The sequence below is a fragment of the Morchella importuna genome (genome assembly GCF_003444635.1).
Source record: "Morchella importuna strain M04M26 chromosome Unknown Morimp01GS009, whole genome shotgun sequence".
Taxonomy (NCBI): Eukaryota; Fungi; Ascomycota; class Pezizomycetes; order Pezizales; family Morchellaceae; genus Morchella; species Morchella importuna.
The window spans coordinates 497,666-518,259 of record NW_025763406.1 but is presented as its reverse complement, the minus strand read 5'-3'; the positions used below and the strand labels follow the sequence as shown (position 1 = coordinate 518,259).

Genomic DNA, 20,594 nt, shown 5'->3' with positions numbered 1-20,594 from the left:
AGCCATCCTTCTTATAATAATCTGGTGGAGCAGATAGCCGTGGGACAAGGCATGCATATGTCGTCATAAGACGTATATATTCACAGAATATCACTCGCTGGTTCAACATTAATATGATCATCGACAGAAATATCTGAGGACTTAATGATATGATTTCTTGCCACGGCTTCTGTTTAGAGTACTGGGAGATCTTTTGAGTGGCCAGGAATACGGTTTGCCACAATATGAGCAAGCCACTAGTGCAGGCATATTCCCGCTCATACGTGCACCCACCAACCCCGGCGCACGCAGCATTCCGACTATGGGACGCTTCATTTATATGTAAATTGTTCTCCATAATGTCAATTATTCCCATGCCAAATATTCTCCACGCAGCGCCCCATCTAAAGCAGCCGTGGCAAAAGTGGCAATTGATCTATGAACCGGCAATCGCTGTCTGTATTTTGAGTCCTATTTAATTCCCGGACCGAAGGATATTTGTCATGACGGCTTTAAACCGGCCGTGGTAGCTAGCTGTCCTGATCAGATTTTCGCCGGTGGTTTGAGTGTTGGGGGCGAACAGATAGATACCTCCACAAGACCTGTACTCAGTGGATTAAATAGACCAGAAACCCGAGAAGAATACATAAGAATTCTCGGAGTAGGAGCCGGGTTAACAGATAAGCTACAAAGATCAATTTTTTCACTGGGCCTCTGGTGTCTATCGGGATATCTTTAGAAATGCATATATATTCATTCTCTATCTGCATGTGCTCTAGTGATTATGCATGTGTGTACTGTGGGGTCGGGAACTTGTGAAATCAAGAAGATTTGCACATCTGATCCCTGTCTATCTAGGTAACATAAAAGAATACGTATATAAACTCCATGTTCCCCGCTCAAGGAACATAAAGAGGCCCTTAAATCCTAGGTTGAACTCTCCCAAATGTACCGCGCTGATATTGGAGCGGCCATCTGACTTGGACCTCTAGTTGCTTTGCTGCCCTCATGACAAAGCTGGAGTCCCTCAAAAACTCTCGAGCGATGAAAACAGCATCAACTTGCCCTTCTTCCAATATCTATAGGTGCAGCCCAGTTAGAGTCACCGAAACATCAGGCGTACAAACACATGGGATCCATACCTGATTGGCCTGTGCTCCATCGGTAATTCCGCCCACCGCACTGATCAGTAATTTCGCCGCCTCACCACCTTCTTCAGTGAGCACTTTTTTGACCTTTTCGGCCAATGAAGTCTGGTATTCCTTGATGTGGACGGGAATTTTCTGCTCTTCGTGGTTTCCAGCCGATGAAACATCAAGAAGATCCACACCGAGGGGATACAGGAGTTTCGCCAATCGTATGGTCTGTTCGATATCCCAAGCACCAGGATACTTTGCCGTATCTAGCCAATCTGTGCCCGAAAGCCTACGATTGGTCATTATGTTAGCACCATACTTATCTATAAGCTCGGCGTTCGCATCAACTACAAACCTTAGAAAGAAAGGCATTCCCTGCGGTATGCGGGACCTTATCTCCTGTATAGCCTCCAACACAAACCTTACTCTGTTCTCGAACGGCCCACCGTACTCATCTGTTCTCTGGTTGGTCGCCGTGCTCAAGAACTGATGAAGTAGGTACCCGTGTGCTGCGTGGAGCTCGACAGAATCCACACCTGCTTTGACAGCGCGAACTGCAGCATCACCGAAGGCTTTGACTATGTCTTTGATCTCGGCAATCGAAAGCATCCGTGGAACCGGATAATCGCTAGACCACGGAGTTGTAGTTGATGACACGACATTGTCCGGCCAACCACCAATATCGGCAGTCGCTGTGTTGGAACGACCTAGAAAAAAGTAAGTATTATATTATTATAGTGTAGCAACTATATTTTCGGGCGTGCCACGTTAACTAACCCCTTGCTGCCAGCCAAGGTGCGACTGTTGATGCCTTCCTGCCAGCATGCGCGAGCTGAACACTCAAATGATGGCCTTGTGAGTGTACGTATGTTACTATTTTCGAGAGGGACTCAATTTGACTGCCGGAGGGGTTTAGCCATCATGTACCAACACCTCCATCTTTGAAAGTATGAAAACTCACGCGTCCTCCCAAATCCCCGAATCCTCTGGAGAGATTCTACCTTCAGGCCTTACCGAAGAAGCTTCGACCATCACCAGTCCTGCACCTTTATACGCAATACCACCCAAATGCACCATGTGAAAATCCGTCAATTTACCATCGGCACATGAATACATGCACATCGGCGCGCAAAAAGCACGGTTCGGGAATACAGCATCACGGATTTTGAGGGGCTCAAAGAGCTTGGGCAATTTGTCTTTGTGAACGGGTTGCTCTGAGAGAGGAAGGGCTGATCCAGATGGTGGTGATTGATGCGGTGTGAAATAAGGGACACCTGGCGCGGCTACATTGCGCAAGTCAGATTGAGAAGTCATTCTTTTTTCTTTCTTCTTTTTATTCTGGACGGTGGGGAAATTGAAGTTTCGGTGTCAAATTTTGGACCGGTGTTGGTGTTGAGTTGACTTTGCCAGTGAGAATTAACAACGTTTGCCTGGATTTTTGAAACTCTTATCGGACTTCTTCGGGGGGAGAATGACGTGGATGTCAATTTGTAATGGTTTGAGGAGCAACGCCGGAGTTCCATAACCTTCCCTGCAAACCTTGGTCAGACCATGCTAAGAGTAGAGTACTTGCTTACTATATCGGAGATATCTCCAACATTCCAGACTAACGGAGGTTGAGCTTCATGGCGAGAATAGTAAGAGGTTTCGAGCCTGAACTCCAATTGCAAAAGGATGTCCTAATGTTTCGGTGTTCAGGGCACCACCGGAGCTCAGGGACATTCCCCTCAACGCCACGGCGCGTGCCTACGGTTACGTCGACGGAAACAGTAGTTTACATATAACTGCATAAATCAATGAAATATCACAAATCTCATTGTGCGCGAGTCGGCGATTTTGACCTGGTGTGCTACATGATAAATCATCCGTGGCACATCGTTTTTTCTTGTTTTAAGCCTGCATACGCTTCCGAAGCTGCCTTGCGTAACGCAGTCTGATCTATACGAAAAGCTCCGATGGACACCGATAGATTCACAAGCCACGGGACAACTTACAAACACAAATTCTCATGTGAATCGCCTTTATCATACACATCTCAAAGTGGAGAATGGTCTAAAGAGCTTGTCTTGATCCTGGTACTGAGCAAGGTAGCTTTATGTTCAATATCTGCTGTGTTCAACAACCAACTGCACCGCCAAAAAAAACATGACAGGTACCTCTACATGAGTACAAAAATAACCCCAAGTATCATGTGCGAAGCCTTCCAGCGGCTGGAAGCAGGGTTTGAGGTTTCAAAAACAACACTGAATTACGTTTTTCTTCGCCGGAGGCATTGGTCCAGTCAAAAACTCCAGATATCCCCTTATTCACGATACACAAGAAGATGCGCTGGCAGTGCCTAGTATTCGTCAGATGATATAGGGCATAGATGGCATGGTTGTTTCCGAAAATTCAAAGAAACGAAGGCATTGAGGAAGTAGATATCAGCTCCAAACCGCAGCTTCATGAGCAGGTTCACAGCATCCTCCTCCAAATATCAATTTCTTTTTTACTTTTTTATAGTCCGAGGCTATCACTGCTATTAGGACCGCACATTTCAAAACTTCCTGGACGTTATTTGAATCTACCTGAATGTTGCCGACTTTTGTACCCGAAATTTTCTTTTGCCGATCGGCATAACGCTCCTGTCTGCCGAGCCGTTGGTGTTACACTAAACGGGCCGAGTACATTTATCGGATATCGGATAGCTATATGACGTCAAGCAAGCTCAACATAACATTTCTATTATTCTCCTTCTTCAATTCACGCGATGTAATAGAGAATACCAATAATACATATAATAACCTCCAGCATCGCTAGATACCTAAAAATCCGCTTATATCAAACGTGTGGGATCTATGAGCGGTTGCTATCCACATCACTTCAATGCTTTCCGCCTCATTCATGCATCAGTATGAGGCGAGCATTGGTTATGAATATCCCACTAAATTCCATTACACATTATTACCCCCATGGCCTGGACATCCCCACGCCCGAGCTCTCGCCTGTATATACAGAGGAGAAACATTCAGTCTCGTACTCTGCCTTGCGAATTAATGGTACGTGGCATACTATATATGCATCGTGGCATCTGGGGATCAGTCACGGATGGTGTTGAGATATAGGTAAGCCCCCTCCGAGTGTTTGGCCGCGTTCCAATCGAGTCTAGGCGGAGCAACTCCCCGAACTCGATGTCATCTAATCCGCTTTTTGCTTCGAGATTTTGAAACGTTTGGCATCCACTGGCAAGACACAAGTGGATGTGACGCATACGGAACCCTTTTTGGATAATTTACCCACTATCTTTTCAGCACTTTGCAAATTTGCTCCTTACATCCAGAGGAGGCCCCCATTTATATTTCTTTCTTTCAAATGAATGAACATTGCACCGCCCCCAGTCTGCCACCACCTATGATTGACGGAAGCACACCTTTACGGTCATCGCGAAATCTGAGGTGGAGTCTCGTGATTGGGGTAGTACGTATAGACCTGCAAAGAGTCTCGTTGCTATGTACATGTTGGATTGAGCGAATATGGGGCGGGCACCTTGGAAGCATGGTATACTCTAAGACGGGGTTCCCCACATCCTGACCTTGCAAGCATATAAAGGGGGATAGATCGCCTGGAGATGAAACAGCTGGCCATCGTCAACCATATATTCCATTCCCCTATAAACTGTTTATTTTTTTTTTTAAAAAAAAAAAGATCTCTTTGCAATCATTACCTAGAAATGAGAAACGTAACTACTCAGTGTTTGAAGCCATCCTCGGCCGGGGCCCACAAGGCCGAGGAATCGAAATACCTGATCTCCGGCCCCCAACCACAAGAGGCCTCCCAACTGCAGAAGACCTTGAAAGAGATCCCCCGCTCACATATGAAAAGAACTTCGATGGGTCTAGGGACCAGGTTCTCGGTTTCGAGGGTATTGCAACAAGGGATACCCCCGAAACCACCTCATCCGAGGGGGCTACTGTGAGTTGAGACATATCTAAAGAGATGCCTTCCATCGCTAATACCAATCAAGATCATGGCAGCCGTTTCTCGAGCGGAAACACATCCCCGAGAATTGGTTACGGATAGTGGCGTGGCTGGGAGGCGGATCCACAGAACGCCAGCATCGATCAGGCGTTTCCTAGAACATACTGAAGACGGACAAACACTCTTCAGGTTTTCTGGGCCGCCCAACCCTTCCCCTGGGGCTCCGTACGAACGGCTTTTCGGCGATCTTGATAGTCTAGGCCTTGCCCCACAGGAAGAATCCCCTGAGGGGGAATACGGGGAAGAGGGGCCTTCTCGAGGCACCCCTCAACACCGAAACATTGGGCAGTCATTGGATGAGATCTTGTATCTTCCATCCTGCGGATAAACCAGGCCACGAGGCCCAGTTTGTTTGGGTCGGGTCGGTTTTTTTTCTTATTTCCTATATTTCTTACAATCTCACGTAACATTTCTTATTCTTAGTCCCGGATATTTTATCATCCCCACACGAAACGAAAAGACGAAAGACGAAAAAAAAAAACTGGAAAAGACAGAGAAAAGAGAGAGAAAAAAAACCTTGTGAAGAATTGGCCTCAGTCTAGTCACTTTTTCAACGTCCATTTTCAGAGATATCGATGTTTCCTTTGCGGGCATTTCCTCTAATTTTTGCTTCTGAGTCATAGCGAGTTAAATAAATATCATACATAAACCGAGATACTGCTGTACCTTTAATCCAGTGTCTGATGTGTGTAACCACATTAACGTCCGAATCACGAATCAAATAAGGGGAAGTGTAGGAAAGCCAATATGCCACGCAGGTTCCCCAGACTCAGGCATGCGGTTGCCTGAGTTATTACCAGGTTATCATGTATCTACCTCCATCCACATCCACATCCACATCCACATCCACATCCACATCCATCTGCATCCTCCTCTTCCTCCTTCTCTTCCTCCTCCTCCTCCTCCTCCTCCTCCTCCACATCTACCGGCTCCTCCGCCTCATCCCCATCACCAATGTCACATGAAGATCGGGCCCGTCGAGGATTTTCATTAAGCGCCAGCTAATTAACCAACCAGCTCGCTCTGCGTTTTGTTTGGCCGCCGTTGCTTCTGCTGTATGACCACCATCTTAAGTAGCACCGGTATCATGTAACGTTCTACAGCAGTCAGCTCACCACATGTATGTAGGTAGGTAGGTAGGTAAGATGGCCGGAAGAGGGAGGGAGGATCGAAGGGAGGGGAAAAAATATAGATTGTGATCTATACTCTAGTCTATCTAGATAAGTGACATGACACTTCCATCTGTGTCGTGCAATTGCCAATCCCGGGGTAAAATAAAGCCGGTAAGGGTGGGTAGTGCAAGGTGAGAGTGAGTGGGTGTGGAGATGGGTGTGGAGATGGGTTGTCGTTAATACTTGGCCAAGTTTATCAGATCCCCATCTAGATCTAGCTAGGCCGTTGTTATCTGCCATCCCTTGTTTCTCCAGGGTCTATCTGCCCTCTAACTCTACTAACTTTAAAGCACTGCTGCCACTACATCTCTATGTAGCTACTATAATTACTACTATTGCTACTATTTCTGAAACAGGAATTAGTTAGTATTCCAGATAAAGCCTAGTCTCTCCGACAGCAAGCGAGTGAGATCCCATGACCCCCTACCCTGCCCCTACCCTATCGGGACATGTCGATAGATAAGAGACAATCGTTCCTCGCCCGCGCGGCCGGTGGTGCACGAACCTCCCCCATCCCCGCCTCATCACCAACCGCGCCGGCCCCAGAGAAAATCGAAATATGCGAATAAAAAATAAAAAGAGTCAAAGAACCATGGGGAGAGAAAAAAAAAAAAAAAAAAAAAAAGAGGCCCCCTCGGCTGCTGGGGTGTGTGTGTAGGCGACAACTATTTTTATCGCATATTGGGGCCCGAGCTTGGGCCTGGGCGGATTGCGAATGTCACTGAGCTAGAGTACCTATCGGTTCTGTATCCATGATCTGCACTATACGCCTACATGATACCGAGTTGGCTCTATCCTAGGGTAGGCAGGTAGGTCTGCTGTGGGCTACTGAGATGTGGGAGAGTTATGTAGAGCAGCAGATATCCATACGGCCCGTGGCTGAAACGGCGGGCGTGGGGGAGCCGGGGGAATGGTTGAACGGGGAAATATGGGGGGGTGGGATAAGAAGAGCTCATCACATATGTCGAGAGCGAGCAAGGTCTAGAAGCTTGAAGAAGTTCAAAGGGGGTCCGGGGAATGGAAAGATTGCCGAACCCAACTCTATGGGTTACAACTTACTAGACTGGGGGGATGAATTTTTAATGGTGCTCAGTCCCCTGGTTCGGATGGCTAGACGGTGCGGTTTAGAATCTTTGGGTTTGGGTTTGGGGTTAATGGGGGTTCCCTGCATGGATTGAGGGAAGGGAAGGGGAAGAAGGGAAGGGATGTGCGGATTTGAGGTTGATAGCGATGTTGAGGAAGAAGATAGACAGACACCCGCACGCACACACAACCCGCGAACACGATCAGAATCGATATCGATATTGATATCGATATCGCACCCCCCCTTCACCCCTCCTCTTCGGAGAGAAGAGGGAGGGGGGGGGGCGTCCAGAAGGAAAAAATAATGTTGTTATTCGAGGGGGCGATATATAAAGGCAGGGCTGAATCCCCACTAGCTGTCTATCGACTCGTCCGTCTATCTACTCTCTTGGTTTAATCGCTTGGGTGGTATGCCGTGGCCGGGATGGCGGTGGAAGGAGCGGCGTCAGTCAGCGAGAGTGGTTGTTTTTTGGTGGTTAGGCGCAACCCAGAGGGAGCTTGGCGCTTCTGTCAAATCTGACGACGTTGCAACGCTGCACCACCCACAGAAGTCTAACCCTAGGAGTACCACCACAGAGCTACGCCTACCTACCACCGTCTGCCTACCTACAGCAGCAGCAGCGGAGTAGAGTACCCCCCTTCCCATCAAACCCCCAGCTAACTGCCCACCACCCCCCCCCACTACTGGCTGGCAGACGTGGTGTTTCATGGGCCATTCAAAAACTTTGGGGGAGAAAGGAATAGAGAGAGAATGTCGACCACCCACGTCTGGGTGCCGCGTGTTCAGATAGGGATAACCCCCCCCCCTCCATCCATCCATCCATCCATCCATCCCCCTCCTAGCTCCTCCGAAATCCCTATTTCCCCCGATTGAATATACACGGGCGATATCGCGGGAGTAGTGGTGGATTTGTGGATTGGAGATGGGAAATGGGAGATTTGCCGTGAGAACGGCCCAGGGGGGGTATGATCCGGTTCTTCTTCTGGATTGATTCTTTTTTCTGCTGGCTAACAACCTATTTTTTTTTCCTGCTAACTTTTATTTTTCTGGAAGGGGGTTACATATTCTACATAGAGTACAGGAATTGGGCCTGCCTACATTAGAGTACTGAAGAGGAAGTGCAGCGAAGGGAATTTTTTTTTTCCTTTCTTACTTTCTTTTCTTCCTTCCCTTCGGTCAGCCATATTTGCATCTAGGCGAGAGAAGAATTCACGAAGAAGGTTCGCGATGGGGGGGGGGGGGTGGCCGGGGGGAAGGGGGAGGGTTGCAGAAAGCAGAGCACAGGTGGGAACTTATTCGCTGTCGTTTTTTTTTCTTTTCTCCGCACGCATGAATTGATTTTTTGCTTGGCCCTCGATATAGCTATTAACCTGTGGGAACATGTACTCTACGTCCAGTTAGTTACTGTTATGTACGAGTACTACTAGCTACCGGTTGCATGGTACGGCGGCGCTGTACCATGTACCATCCCACTTTTTTTTTATTTTATTTTTTTATTTTTTTATTTTATTTTTCTTTTCCGCCCACCGTCTGCTGCCACCCCCCCCTCCCCCGAGGGGGGTTTTTAATTATTATTTTTACCAACTAACTAGCCTACTATAGCTTTTTGGGGGAAGCTCTAGAATGTGGTTAGTTAGCATGAGTTTTATACCTACATACATTACATATGTAGCTAGGCTGGGGCTGGGCTGGGCTGGACTGAACTGGGGCCGAGTTGGCCATTTATGAGAGGTAGAGAGAGCATCCATCATGTAGAGAGAGGTCGAGTGCTTTTGCTTTACTCTACTTGCTCATGTAAGGCAGGTTAGAGTACATGGCATGGAAGTAAGGTACTCTCTAGTTAGAAGTCACCGATCTCCACCCATGTTAGTTATGTAGTTAGTTTTAGTTTTCGGTCCTGTCCTATCCCACCTGCCTGCCTGCCTACCTGCCCTGTTCTGTTCTGTCCTGTACCTGTCCTGTACTCACCTCCCTCCCCCCCGGTGTGTGGGAAAAAAAAGCGTAAATCTCCGCTTTCCATTGAACGATGTTACCTCTGCACCCCCCCCCCCCCCCAGTACCTACATACATACCTGACCTTCGACCCCCCCCTAGCACCCCCCTCACCCCCCCTCCCTCACCCCTCATCACCATCCCTCTGCTGCTGCTACTACTGTCCCGAAGGCCGCTCCAATTACTTTTCAGTGTAGTTGCCAGTCTAGTGGATTGGCTAGGATTGGATCGGGTGGTTGGATCTTTCTTTCTATCTACTGTATCTTCTATCTCTGCTCCTGTCTGCCTGCTGCTGTGCCATACGTTAGTTTGCCTGGTCACCCTCCCTGCTCCCTCTCCCCTCCCTTCGAGGAAACTGCCTTATAGACGCCGAGTCTGCTTGTCCCGATCTCGAAACTATACACTCGTTCTTCGAGAGGGCCTTGAGACTGCTTCTTTTTTTTTTTTTTACTCCCATTGCCCTTTTACAAGCCAACTTGTTCGAGACAGTACTACTTTGGTTGAACAGACCGCCGATATCGACATCCTCCTTCCCCCCACGCGCAATTTCACATAACTGCTATTTGCCAGTATCTGGTATAGCTTAAAGTCGAAGTCGAAGTCGATCATAGCTATTGGTTTAGCTAGCTCTTGTTCACAACAATTAGCACTCAATCCCATTACTCAATAACTCAATCCTCACTCCAGGGATCATCACCACCACCACCACCACCACCAACCAGCCAATCAATTCCGCCACCTCGGAGAAATAGACCCCCCCCCAAACAGCGATGCAATCCCTCATGAAGTTCCCCAACGAACTTCTCCTGCAAGTGTCCTCGGACCTGACCGCGCGCGACCTCAATGCCCTTTTGCGCACCAACAAATTCTTCGCCCGCCTGCTCACAACGCCGCTGCGCACCCTTGCCACCCAGGACGTCTACGGCACCCCCGCCCTCGTCTGGGCCGCTGACCGCGGTCACTACCCACTCATTGCCTACCTTCTCACCACGCCCACCGTGTGCGTCAATGCCGCGGACCCGCTCGGTGTCACAGCGCTCCACAAGGCGTCCATAAACGGCGACGCCGCTGTTGTCCGCCTGCTACTTGAGAATGGAGCGGATGTCCACGCGACAGAGGCAAAGATGGGCGCCACACCGCTACACTGGGCCGCGCTCTACGCACGAAGAGAGATCGTGCAGGTGCTTGTTGCGGCCGGCGCAGACGTCAACCGGGTCAGCGGCGTGTCAGCGCGCACCCCCCTACAGACTGCGTGTGTGGCGCGCCATGGGCTCGAGAGGCGCTGGACGCAGCTTCGCGGCGTGAGCGAGTGCATGGACATAACAGAGCTGCAGGAGCTACAGGAGCTGGCAGAGACGGCGGTGGTCGAGGTTGTGAAGGCGCTGCTGGCGCACGGGGCGCACACGTGGGTGCGCGACAACACGGGCAAGACGGTGCTACACCTCGCGGTCAGGCAGGTGGGCAGGTGGGGGCCCCATGGGAGCACGCTCCCCCAGGTGCTTGTCGAGGCGGGCGCAGAGATGGGCGTGCTGGACCACCTGGGGTGGACGGAGCTGCAGACGGCGGCGCTGTACGGGTGCGTGGGCGTTGTGCGGATGCTGTTGGAGAAGGGCGCGAAGATTGATGATGCGAACCCGGCGACGGCGCTGCACGTGGCGGTGCACTATGGGAAGGTTGAGGTTGTGAAGCTGCTGCTGGAGAAGGGCGCGGACGTGGATGTGCGGGACAGGAAGGGTAAGACGCCACTGCATGAAGCGGTTTTGGGCGCGCCGCCGGAGCTCAGGAGACTGTTGTCGAAGAGCAGGGTGGATGTTATTCAGAAGGCCAAGGAGGAGATGGTGGGATGCTACTGCGTCGGGGCGCCAGGGTCGATGCGGTGGATCCGAAGGGGAAGACGGCGCTGCATTATGCGGCGAGCGTGAGGGATGCGGTCACGGTGGGCATGCTGCTGGGGAACGAGGTTGAGCCGGCGGACGTCACGGTGAAGGATGAGAAGGGCCGTACGCCGAGGCAGTATGCGGAGGAGAATGGGTGGATGGGCGTGGTAGAGGTGTTGAGGTGCCGGGAGGAGGAGTTGGGCGTTGGTGGTGTTGATGAGGGTGTTATAGTTGAAGGCGGGGAGAGCAGTACTATCAGTAGCAGTAGCAGCAGCAGCAGCAGTAGTAGCAGCGGTAGTAGTGACGAGGGAAATGATAGCTAGGCGTTTTTTTCGACCTTTGGGTTTTTTTATCTGTTTTTTTAGTACTGTTTTTAGTACTTAGAGATTGGGCATGGTTTCTGGTTTCTGGGGTTTCTTCTTCTTCTTCTTCTCGAGATTGTTTATCCTTCTTCTTTTTTTTCCTCCTCTTCTTTTTCCGGACCTCATCTCTACATCCATCCATCCATCCATCTAGCTACGAAGCAGCAGCAGCAGCAGCGGTGGCGGACGTCCGGGCACATATATCATCTACCCGCCGGATCTTTCTCCCGCTCTCACTAGCTGGATGACTTTGCTACATGTAACCTCTATCTAGCTAGCTAGCTATGGATTGGTGGATTTGGGGGAGGGGGGGGGGGGTTGGTGCCGGTGTGAGATGTGAGAGAAGGGAAGGGAGTTTCGTTTTTTTTTTTTTTTTTTTTTTTTCTTTTCTTTTTCCCCCGCCCCCGTATCTCATCTCTTCAAGGGTGTGTGTTTTTTGTTATCTCTGTTTTTTTGTTTTTTTTTACTTTTTTTTTTTACGCTTTTTTTTTTTTTATTGGATTGGGACGTAAAGTTAATTAGCTAAGTGTGCCGGTGTGTGTGTGTGTGGTGTGTGTTTTTGTTTTTATATAATAGAGGGAAGATAGGGTAGCTAGCTAGGGGGGGGGGGGGGGAGGGAAGGGAGGGAAGGGAGGGGAGGGAGGGAAGGGAGGGAGATAGGTAAGTTGGTACATGGTAGGGAGGGCCCGGGCCGTGGCGGGGCGGGGGGGGGGAGGGTTAGTATATCATGGGTTATAACGTCATGGTGTTTTATTTTTTATATTTTTTATAAGATGGGATGGCATGGGGCCGGGGCACATGGGATGGATGGAAATAACGGGTTATTAGGTACGATGGAAATTTTATGGGTTGGTTAGAATATGGGGCGTTTTTATTTTTTTTTATTTTTTTTTTTCTGCTTCTTCTTTCGTATTTTTTATTTTTTTATTTTTTTTATTTTTGTTTACTTTTTATTTTTATTTTTATAGCTAGAGATGTGGCAGGAGATGAAGAGGAAGAGGAAGAGGAAGAGGAAGAGGAAGAGGAAAGGGAAAGGGAGCCTGGGGGCGGGTTTGTAATTAATTCTGTTTTGATTGAGCAGCTGCAATTGAAGAGAGAGGCCTAGGCCTAGGGGGGCCGGCGTGGTGCAAGCAAGACTTGGAAATATCTATGTTCGTTTTTTTTGCAGGGGTGTTATTTTTTTTTTTTTTTTTTTTTTTTTTGTCGCCATGATGATACATGTGAAATGAGGTGTGAAATGAGCATGAGTGAGGGGGAAATGTGAGTAAAAGTGCATGAATGTGAGCGAAAATGTGAGGTTGTGGAGGAGCACCTACCTGGAGGAGGACTCGAGGAGGGGAAGGAAGCTAAGCTCAGCTACCAGCTGCCAGCTACATGTACCTGCTAGCTATGTAGCTAAGAGCTAAGCTAAGCTCTAGACGGACACCTTGTTGGCTACATCATACATGTATCGATGGCGTAGGTAGATAGAGACGTAGAGCTCAGGTGAGAGCTCACAATGTAGGTAGGCACCCTACCCAGCTACGTATGTAGATAGTGAAGAAGTGTAGCTGTCAAACATCTTGTGTGTAGAGATTAGATCTACATAATGTAGATACACCCCCCGCATCCAGCCACTCGGAAGATAAGTGTAGAAAAAACCGGAACACCACTTTGATGATATGCAACACCGATAACGATCTCTGCAAGCACACCTTCCGGTACTTTTCTTCCCCTTGAACGCACCCCTCTTCTGCTTCACATACCTGGCTGCATAGACTGCATAGCATAGCATAGCATAGCATAGCATATGCCATGGTGTAGGGTTGGGTAGGGTCTGTAGGTAGATAGAGGAGGCACATGTATGTAGTGTCATGTGCCCTGTTCTACAGCTTCGACATCTACTCTAGAACGCGCGCACGAAAAAAAACAAGGAATCATCAGGCCGGCCGGTGGAACTGACAGCGAGCTGTGCTGTGCGGGCCGTTGTCGATGAGTGGTGCGATTCCCGACGTCGACGTCGACGTCTGCCCTAGGTACTCTAGCTTCCCTTTAATTCTTCCCCTCGATCGTGGTGTAGGAAGTGAAGTGGTGTTTTACCCGGTTGGCTGGGTTCGGCACTTTTTTTTGGGGGGGGGAGGGGGGGGTTGTTTCATTCATATCATGGCAGGTTGTGTGTGGTAGGGACGTTGGGTTTATTATCTTGACTTTGACTGAGGGGTTCGCCGTACTCTATGATGGATGGATTATCGTGGATATTTGCTTTTTTATTGATATGTCGTCAATATTGCTCTATGTAGCTTATCGTGGTGGTGGAACTTACCGGGGATGGATTCATGGGCCCTGGGATGTGGTGTGTGTAACCGTCGCACAAGGGCAGAAGGGCAACCCCACGTCATTTGCAGCCACAGACACATCCACTAATGAGAAACACCCCCCACCACAGCCACACACAGACACCCCACCTTGAAGAAGAACACACACCACCGCAGTATCTGAGATCTCATCTCCCCTTCCCCTTCCCCCCTCTCCCCCCACATCTCGAGTGAATCCCCCCCCCCAATCACACTCTCAGACAGAAACACCCCCCAAAACAGCCATGAAACAACGTTTCTCCTCTCTAGATCTGCAGGTAAGTCAACAGTCCCCTCCTCCCCCCCCTCCCCCAACTACAGCACCCCCCCCCCCAACTACAGCACCCCCCCCCCCAACTACAGCACCCCCCCCCCAACTACAGCACCCCCCCCCCCCAACTACAGCACCCCCCCCCCACTCACACCCCACCAGGTGATAGCCCACGAGCTCTCCACAACCCTCACCCCCTCCCACCGCCTCACAAACATCTACGACATCACCACGCGCATCTTCCTCCTCAAGTTCTCCAAGCCCAGCAGCAAGCACCTGCTCCTCATCGACTCTGGCTTCCGCTGCCACCTCACCACCTTTGCCCGCGGCACCTCGCCCAAGCAGTCCCCCTTTGTCGCAAAGCTGCGCAAATGCCTGCGCACGCGCCGGTGCACGGCCGTCCGCCAGGTTGCGTCGGACCGCGTGCTGGAGTTTGTCTTCTCCGAGGGCGCATACAGGCTCTACCTCGAGTTCTATGCCGGCGGCAATGTGGTGCTCGTGGACCGGGAGGGAACCATTGTGGCGCTGCTGAGAGAGGTGAAGGGCGGCGAGGGCGGCGTGGGCGAGTGTCGGGTCGGCGCAAAGTATGAGGTGTCGACGCGGGCTGCGGAGGGCGCGCTGAGGGAGAGGATTGTCGCGGCGCTGGAGGCATCTCTGGAGACTGAGGATGCGGTGGCGACGACGACAACGACGTCCCTGCCGAGTCAGGGTGCGGGAAGAAAGTACAAAAAGAAGGCGAAGCGGAAGGGCGGCGATGAGACGGTCAAGAAGGTGCTGTCGGCACGCATGCCCGAGTTTGCACCGGCGCTGATTGAGCACTGCTTCCGCACCACGGGCGTGGACGTGGATGTCAAGGCCGAGGATGCCCTGGCGGACGAGGAGACGCTCGACGGCGTGGTGAGGGCGCTGGAGGCTGCGGAGGGGATGATAAGGGATATCATGGCCGACGTCAATGGCACGGGCATCAAGGGCTACATCATCGCCAAAGCACCCCGCGCACCGGCCGAGAACACGGGCGGGTACAAGAAGGACAAGGCCGCCGACAAGAAGAAGAAGAAGGGCGTTTCCTTTGGCGGCGGCGGCGGCGACGACGAGCTCGAGGCGCAGCAGCAGCAGCAGAGCGCCTTCAGCACCACCGAGGCCATCGAGTCCGAGCAGCCGGAAAAGGTCCAGGAGGAGGGCGAGGCGAAGGGAATGGTCTACGACGACTTCTTCCCCTTCCTCCCCATCCAGTATGTCAACGCCCCGGGCATCAAGACCGTCGAGTGCCACGGCTACAACACAACCGTCGACTCCTTCTTCTCCTCCATCGAGTCGCAAAAGTCCGACTCGCGCATCACAACAATGCGCGAGAACGCCGTGAGGCGCCTCGACGCCGCGCGCACGGACCATAACCGCCGCGTCGAGGGCCTGCGCACACTCCAGGAGATCAATACGGCGAAGGCGCAGGCGATCGAGGCGAACCTGGACCGTGTCGAGGAAGTCATTGCGAGCGTCAATGCACTTGTGGCAAAGGGGATGGACTGGGTCGCGATGGGCCAGCTCATTGGCGTGGAGCGCAAGCGCGGGAATCCCGTGGCCGAGCTGATTAAGCTGCCGCTGAAGCTGGCGGAGAACACGGTGACGGTCACGCTGCCGGAGGTGAACTACGACGACGAGGAGGACGAGGAGGAGTCTGACGACTCGGCGGACGAGACGGACGAGGAGGGTGATGACGATGCCGCCGCGCCCACGAAGCCGAAAAAGGCGGCCAAGACGCTCGATATCGACATTGACCTGTCGCTGACGGGATACGCCAACGCGTCCTCGTACTTTACGCAGAAGAAGGTTCTCCTCGTCAAGGAGTCCAAGACCATCCAGTCGTCGACCAAGGCGCTCAAGTCCACGGAGAAGAAGATCCAGACGGACCTGCAGAAGGCGCTGAAGCACGAGAAGGACGTTCTGCGCCCCGTGCGCGCCCAGCACTGGTTCGAGAAGTTCCTCTTCTTCATCTCCAGCGACGGCCTCATGGTGCTGGCCGGCCGCGACCTCCAGCAGAACGAGATCCTGTACCGCCGCTACTTCCGCCGCGGCGATGTGTATGTCAGCGCCGACATTGAGGGCGCCGCCATGGTCGTGGTCAAGAATGATCCGAAGACGCCGGGCGCGCCGATTCCGCCGAGTACGCTGGCGCAGGCGGGGACGCTGGCGGTGGCCACGAGTAGGGCGTGGGATGCGAAGAGTGGCATGTCGGCGTGGTGGGTCGCGCATGAGCAGGTGGGGAAGATGGTCAGAGGGGAGTACCTGGACACGGGCCGGTTCGAGATCAAGGGCGCGAAGAACTTCTTGCCGCCGGCGCAGCTGATACTGGGCTTTGGCGTCATGTGGTATGTGGATGAGGAGAGTCGCCGGCGGCACGGGAAGCACAGGCTCGGGGAGGAGGAGAAGGAGAAGAAGGAGCTGGAGGATGCTACCGCCGCTGCGGAACCGGCGGGCGAGAACGCGGATGGGGCTGGTGATGGCAGTATGGTCAATGTGGACGACGATGATGAAGATGAAGATGCGGCCGGGACTGAGGCTGAGGAGAGTAGCGACGAGGAGTTTCCCGACGCACAGATCGAGTCTGCGGGCGAAGAAGAGGAGGAGGTGCAAGAAGAGGCTGAGCCCGATACCGATGCCGATGCCAATGCCGAACCCAAAGCCCAAGAGCAAGACTCGGAACCCGACGAAGACGATGACCGCACCACCACCACCGACAGAGCCGACACCCCTTCGGGCAGCAAACACATGTCCGCCAAAGACCGGCGTGAGCTGCGCAAAGCCCGCCTCGGCGGCGGCGGCAACAGCGGCCCCACCAGCACCGACATCACCGCCAAGGCCGCACCCCCGAAACCCGCACAAGTGCGCGGCAAAAAGGGAAAAGCCAAAAAGCTCGCGACCAAGTACGCGCACCAGGACGCCGAGGACCGCGCCCTCGCCATGTCGCTGCTGGGCTCCGCGGCCGCCGCAAAGGCCGACGAGTCGGCGGCCACAAAGGCGGCGAAGGAGGAGGAGGCGGCGTTCCAGAAGGCGCGCAGACGCGAGCAGCATGCGCGTGCGGCGCGGGAGGCGATGATGGCGGAGGAGGCGAGGCTGCGCGATGATGATGATGATGATGAGACGGTGAGTGTGCCGCTGGATGCGTTTGTGGGGACGCCTGTGGCGGGCGATGTGTTGCTGGATGCGGTGCCGGTGTGTGCGCCGTGGGGCGCGATGGGGAGGTTTAAGTACCGTGTGAAGATGCAGCCGGGGACGGTGAAGAAGGGGAGGGCGGTGAAGGAGATTTTGGGGAAGTGGGTGGTGGAGGGGGAAAAGAAGAGGGGTGTGGATGGGGGGGAGGGGATGTGGCCGGCGGAGAGGGAGCTGATTAAGGGGTGGAGGGAGGCGGAGATTGTGAGTGTTCTTTTCTCCTTTTGCGTTTTTGGGTTTTGGTTTTTTTGACTAATGAGGGTAGATCAACTGCGTGGGGGTCTCGAAGGTGAAGATCTTTTCGGCGGGCGGTGATGCGGCGGCGGATAGGAAGAGGGGCCCCGGTGGAGGCGGCGGCGGAGGTAAGAGGGGCGGGAAAGGGGGGAAGAGGAAGTAGTGTACTGCGGAGTAGATGGCTTGGATGGATACTGTATATAGTCCTGTCACTGGAGGTATTCTCATAGAGGAAATCAAGGATACCAGGAGAATGAGATACTGCATGTTCCTTTCTCTGGGTTTGTGGGTGCTTGATGTGGAGATCCAAATAAAAGAACCATAGCTATGTACATTGAGTTGAATTAATTGAGAAATCGTGAGTGGTTTTGTTGTTGGGCAATTCCTTCATGGATTCTCACTCGCTTGTGCTATAGCTGGCAGTGTTGATAATTCACTAATTGTCTTACAGTATCAACATATATCCACATCCAGCGTGCAGTGAAAAACAACAGGGCTCGTGGGCTTTGCTCGTGATCCGACTCGATTATGGTATAAATGGTTTATTGGTTCCTTGAACCAACCGCGGAGGGAAGAGATGTATGATGTGGCCAGGTACGTGTGAAAATGGCTCTTTAGGTAATCTTAAGTTGTATAAAGGTAGATTCCACGGCTCGCCCGCGCGTGGCGGGCTGTGTGTTTCTCTCGGCGGCAAAGGTCAGCAGCTACATGTTGTAGGGACGTCGCGGGTGTGTGCACAGTGTTTTGGATGCGTGTAGGGAGGTCATGGCCAAGGTGTCTTTTGGCCATTATACCCCATGGCTCCCTCTCCTTCCCTCTCCATCCTTTCTCTTTATCATCACCGTCATCGCCTCTATCTATGAATAACATCGCTAAAACAAACGGTTTACAATCGTTGGAGTTCTCAACGGTAAAATGACGAACGGGCTTTATTGAGGTTTCAACACCGAGGGCATAACTCCTTGGCTAGCTGACTATACGTACTTTGGAGATAAAGCAATTAATTTCTCACTATAAGGTCGATGTTATCTATAAGGATGTTGTCTATCCTCCGAAAGCGATAATTCTCTATAAGGATACAGAGGGTCCGATCTGGACCGTATCCTTATATATAGCGAGAGCTTGATATAGCAGGAGTTACTTGCTCCACCAAGACAGCATTTGAGTAACTCGTTGTTGATGGAACCTGCCGACCTCTTTATTGTATGTCCCTCAAACCCATGAAAGCGTGACAATCTAATCTGAAAAATGTGTGACACCTGGTCTGTCACACTCCGCAGATGGAATTGGCCTGACATAGTTCGTTTGGCCCCACAGCAAACTGAGCCGCAGTATTTAAAAAAGAACTCAATATCAAAAAATAGCGATATTTGGGGTTTCTGCAGTTGATCAATATTTAGTGTCTGCTGGGGGGAAAAAATGAAGGGGAAAAAAATGGGCGGTTATCGTATCGCAAACCCCTGCATAGAAGATGGCGGTTGGCCATCGGTGCCTCCTATGGATCAGATATCTCTCTTCTAGATATTCTAATAGGGAAATTCTGGAAGGTAGTAGTTATCACCATGCATGCATTGAAGCTAGACCTGGTAAGAGGAAATCGAGGCTCATATTTCGACTAGCATATTATCAGAGCACTGACCACCAGCCGTTTGACATCGCGGCCCTTGGAATCTCAAACCCTTGTGGATTTTTAAGCGATATCGGCACCGTAGATTAAAACCCCAGAGTGTTAATCTTCGGGTTGTCGTCACCTACATGTATGAATGTAACCCGATTTACTCATCACGGATCACTCGGCTTGTTAGCACCTGGCAAGAGGCGGTGGAGGCTCCGCTCCGTCTTGGCATTATATCGGCCTTGGCATGGACTACTTCACGATAGAAAAAACCTCTAGCCTCTAGGTATGCATGGCATGCTATTCTTTGTGGGGCACCGGGGCCTGATTCTCCCGTCGGAACAGTTATATGGGCGCCCATTATACTACATACATATATGGAGCCGACTACTAACGCGTTTAACTGGTTGGCGATTGATGAATTTGTCTACGTAACCGCATGTGTTCCTGGGTGCGTTATTTTACCACTCAGTCGAAACGGCAAAGGCAACGTCTACTGAAGACTCCAAAGATTTCTTGGCTTGCAAATCTCAATCTCGGTAGAATTATTTGGATTGTTTGGTAGTAGGCTCATCTAAACAGCACAAGAGTACGCACACAAGCTAATAATTATGACACTACGTTATATAAACGCCAATATAGTATTATATGGCTGAAAATCGAAGCACCGAGCTAGTTCAGTTAGCGAGCTTCTGGTTATATTAATTGACAGGAAATATCGCAAGCCAATCATAGCATGGGGACTATACATACAGTTATCGGTCCACCAATAATGCCGGTATCATAACTACAGAAAAAGAACTATATCTATACCGAAAGTTTCTATCCACCGGGGTATTGTTGGGCCGCAATATTGGAAGTGACGTCAGCACCTCTCCGGTACCAGCCTTTGTTGTGTCTGGACAGCCACACACTTGCGATATTAGTGCAAGCCTGGAAATCATAGAATATCACTCGCTATTGCCGCCTGCCAGAAAACTGATAATCAGGATATTTTAAAATATAATTTACTAAAATGGATCGATGCCGGATAGCTCTGCACTATCTACCGCATATCTACGCTGCCATATTTATTACTAATGTCAACTTATGGAGCGGGGTTAAAGAGCGGAGCAAACCACGATCTGAGCAATCATCCCCACTGGGCATTAAGATGCAACAAGAAATCTCCAGATCTTTGGATCAACAAATTTCAATATATGTGCAATAAGGGTTGGTCACGTTGGGATCTACTAACTCAGACGGTAGCCTGCTAATGTGCGGGGCCCTCTTGTCATGGGTATATATATGCAGACTACTATGCAGCACTTATTGA

At 51.2% G+C, this 20,594-nt stretch overlaps 4 protein-coding genes across 4 annotated transcripts; 3 read left to right on the top strand and 1 right to left on the bottom strand.

Moving 5' to 3' along the window:
- Positions 1 to 899: 899 nt before the first annotated feature.
- On the bottom strand, positions 900 to 2,429 carry LAJ45_03925 (uncharacterized protein; the record flags this gene model as incomplete). Its single annotated transcript, XM_046113507.1, has 5 exons — positions 900 to 1,058; positions 1,122 to 1,404; positions 1,471 to 1,822; positions 1,893 to 2,014; positions 2,077 to 2,429. The coding sequence occupies 5 exons, from the start codon at positions 2,427 to 2,429 to the stop codon at positions 900 to 902; spliced, it is 1,269 nt and encodes a 422-aa protein (XP_045973236.1).
- A 2,198-nt stretch (positions 2,430 to 4,627) lies between these two features.
- LAJ45_03924 (uncharacterized protein) lies at positions 4,628 to 5,460 on the top strand (the record flags this gene model as incomplete). The annotated part of the gene is made up of 3 exons (XM_046113506.1): positions 4,628 to 4,652; positions 4,846 to 5,066; positions 5,119 to 5,460. The coding sequence occupies 3 exons, from the start codon at positions 4,628 to 4,630 to the stop codon at positions 5,458 to 5,460; spliced, it is 588 nt and encodes a 195-aa protein (XP_045973235.1).
- A 4,690-nt stretch (positions 5,461 to 10,150) lies between these two features.
- Positions 10,151 to 11,580, top strand: LAJ45_03923 (uncharacterized protein; the record flags this gene model as incomplete). The annotated part of the gene is made up of 2 exons (XM_046113505.1): positions 10,151 to 11,218; positions 11,269 to 11,580. 2 exons carry the CDS (start codon positions 10,151 to 10,153, stop codon positions 11,578 to 11,580), a joined length of 1,380 nt encoding a protein of 459 aa, XP_045973234.1.
- A 2,617-nt stretch (positions 11,581 to 14,197) lies between these two features.
- On the top strand, positions 14,198 to 17,827 carry LAJ45_03922 (uncharacterized protein; the record flags this gene model as incomplete). The annotated part of the gene is made up of 3 exons (XM_046113504.1): positions 14,198 to 14,230; positions 14,386 to 17,634; positions 17,696 to 17,827. The coding sequence occupies 3 exons, from the start codon at positions 14,198 to 14,200 to the stop codon at positions 17,825 to 17,827; spliced, it is 3,414 nt and encodes a 1,137-aa protein (XP_045973233.1).
- Positions 17,828 to 20,594: the final 2,767 nt, after the last annotated feature.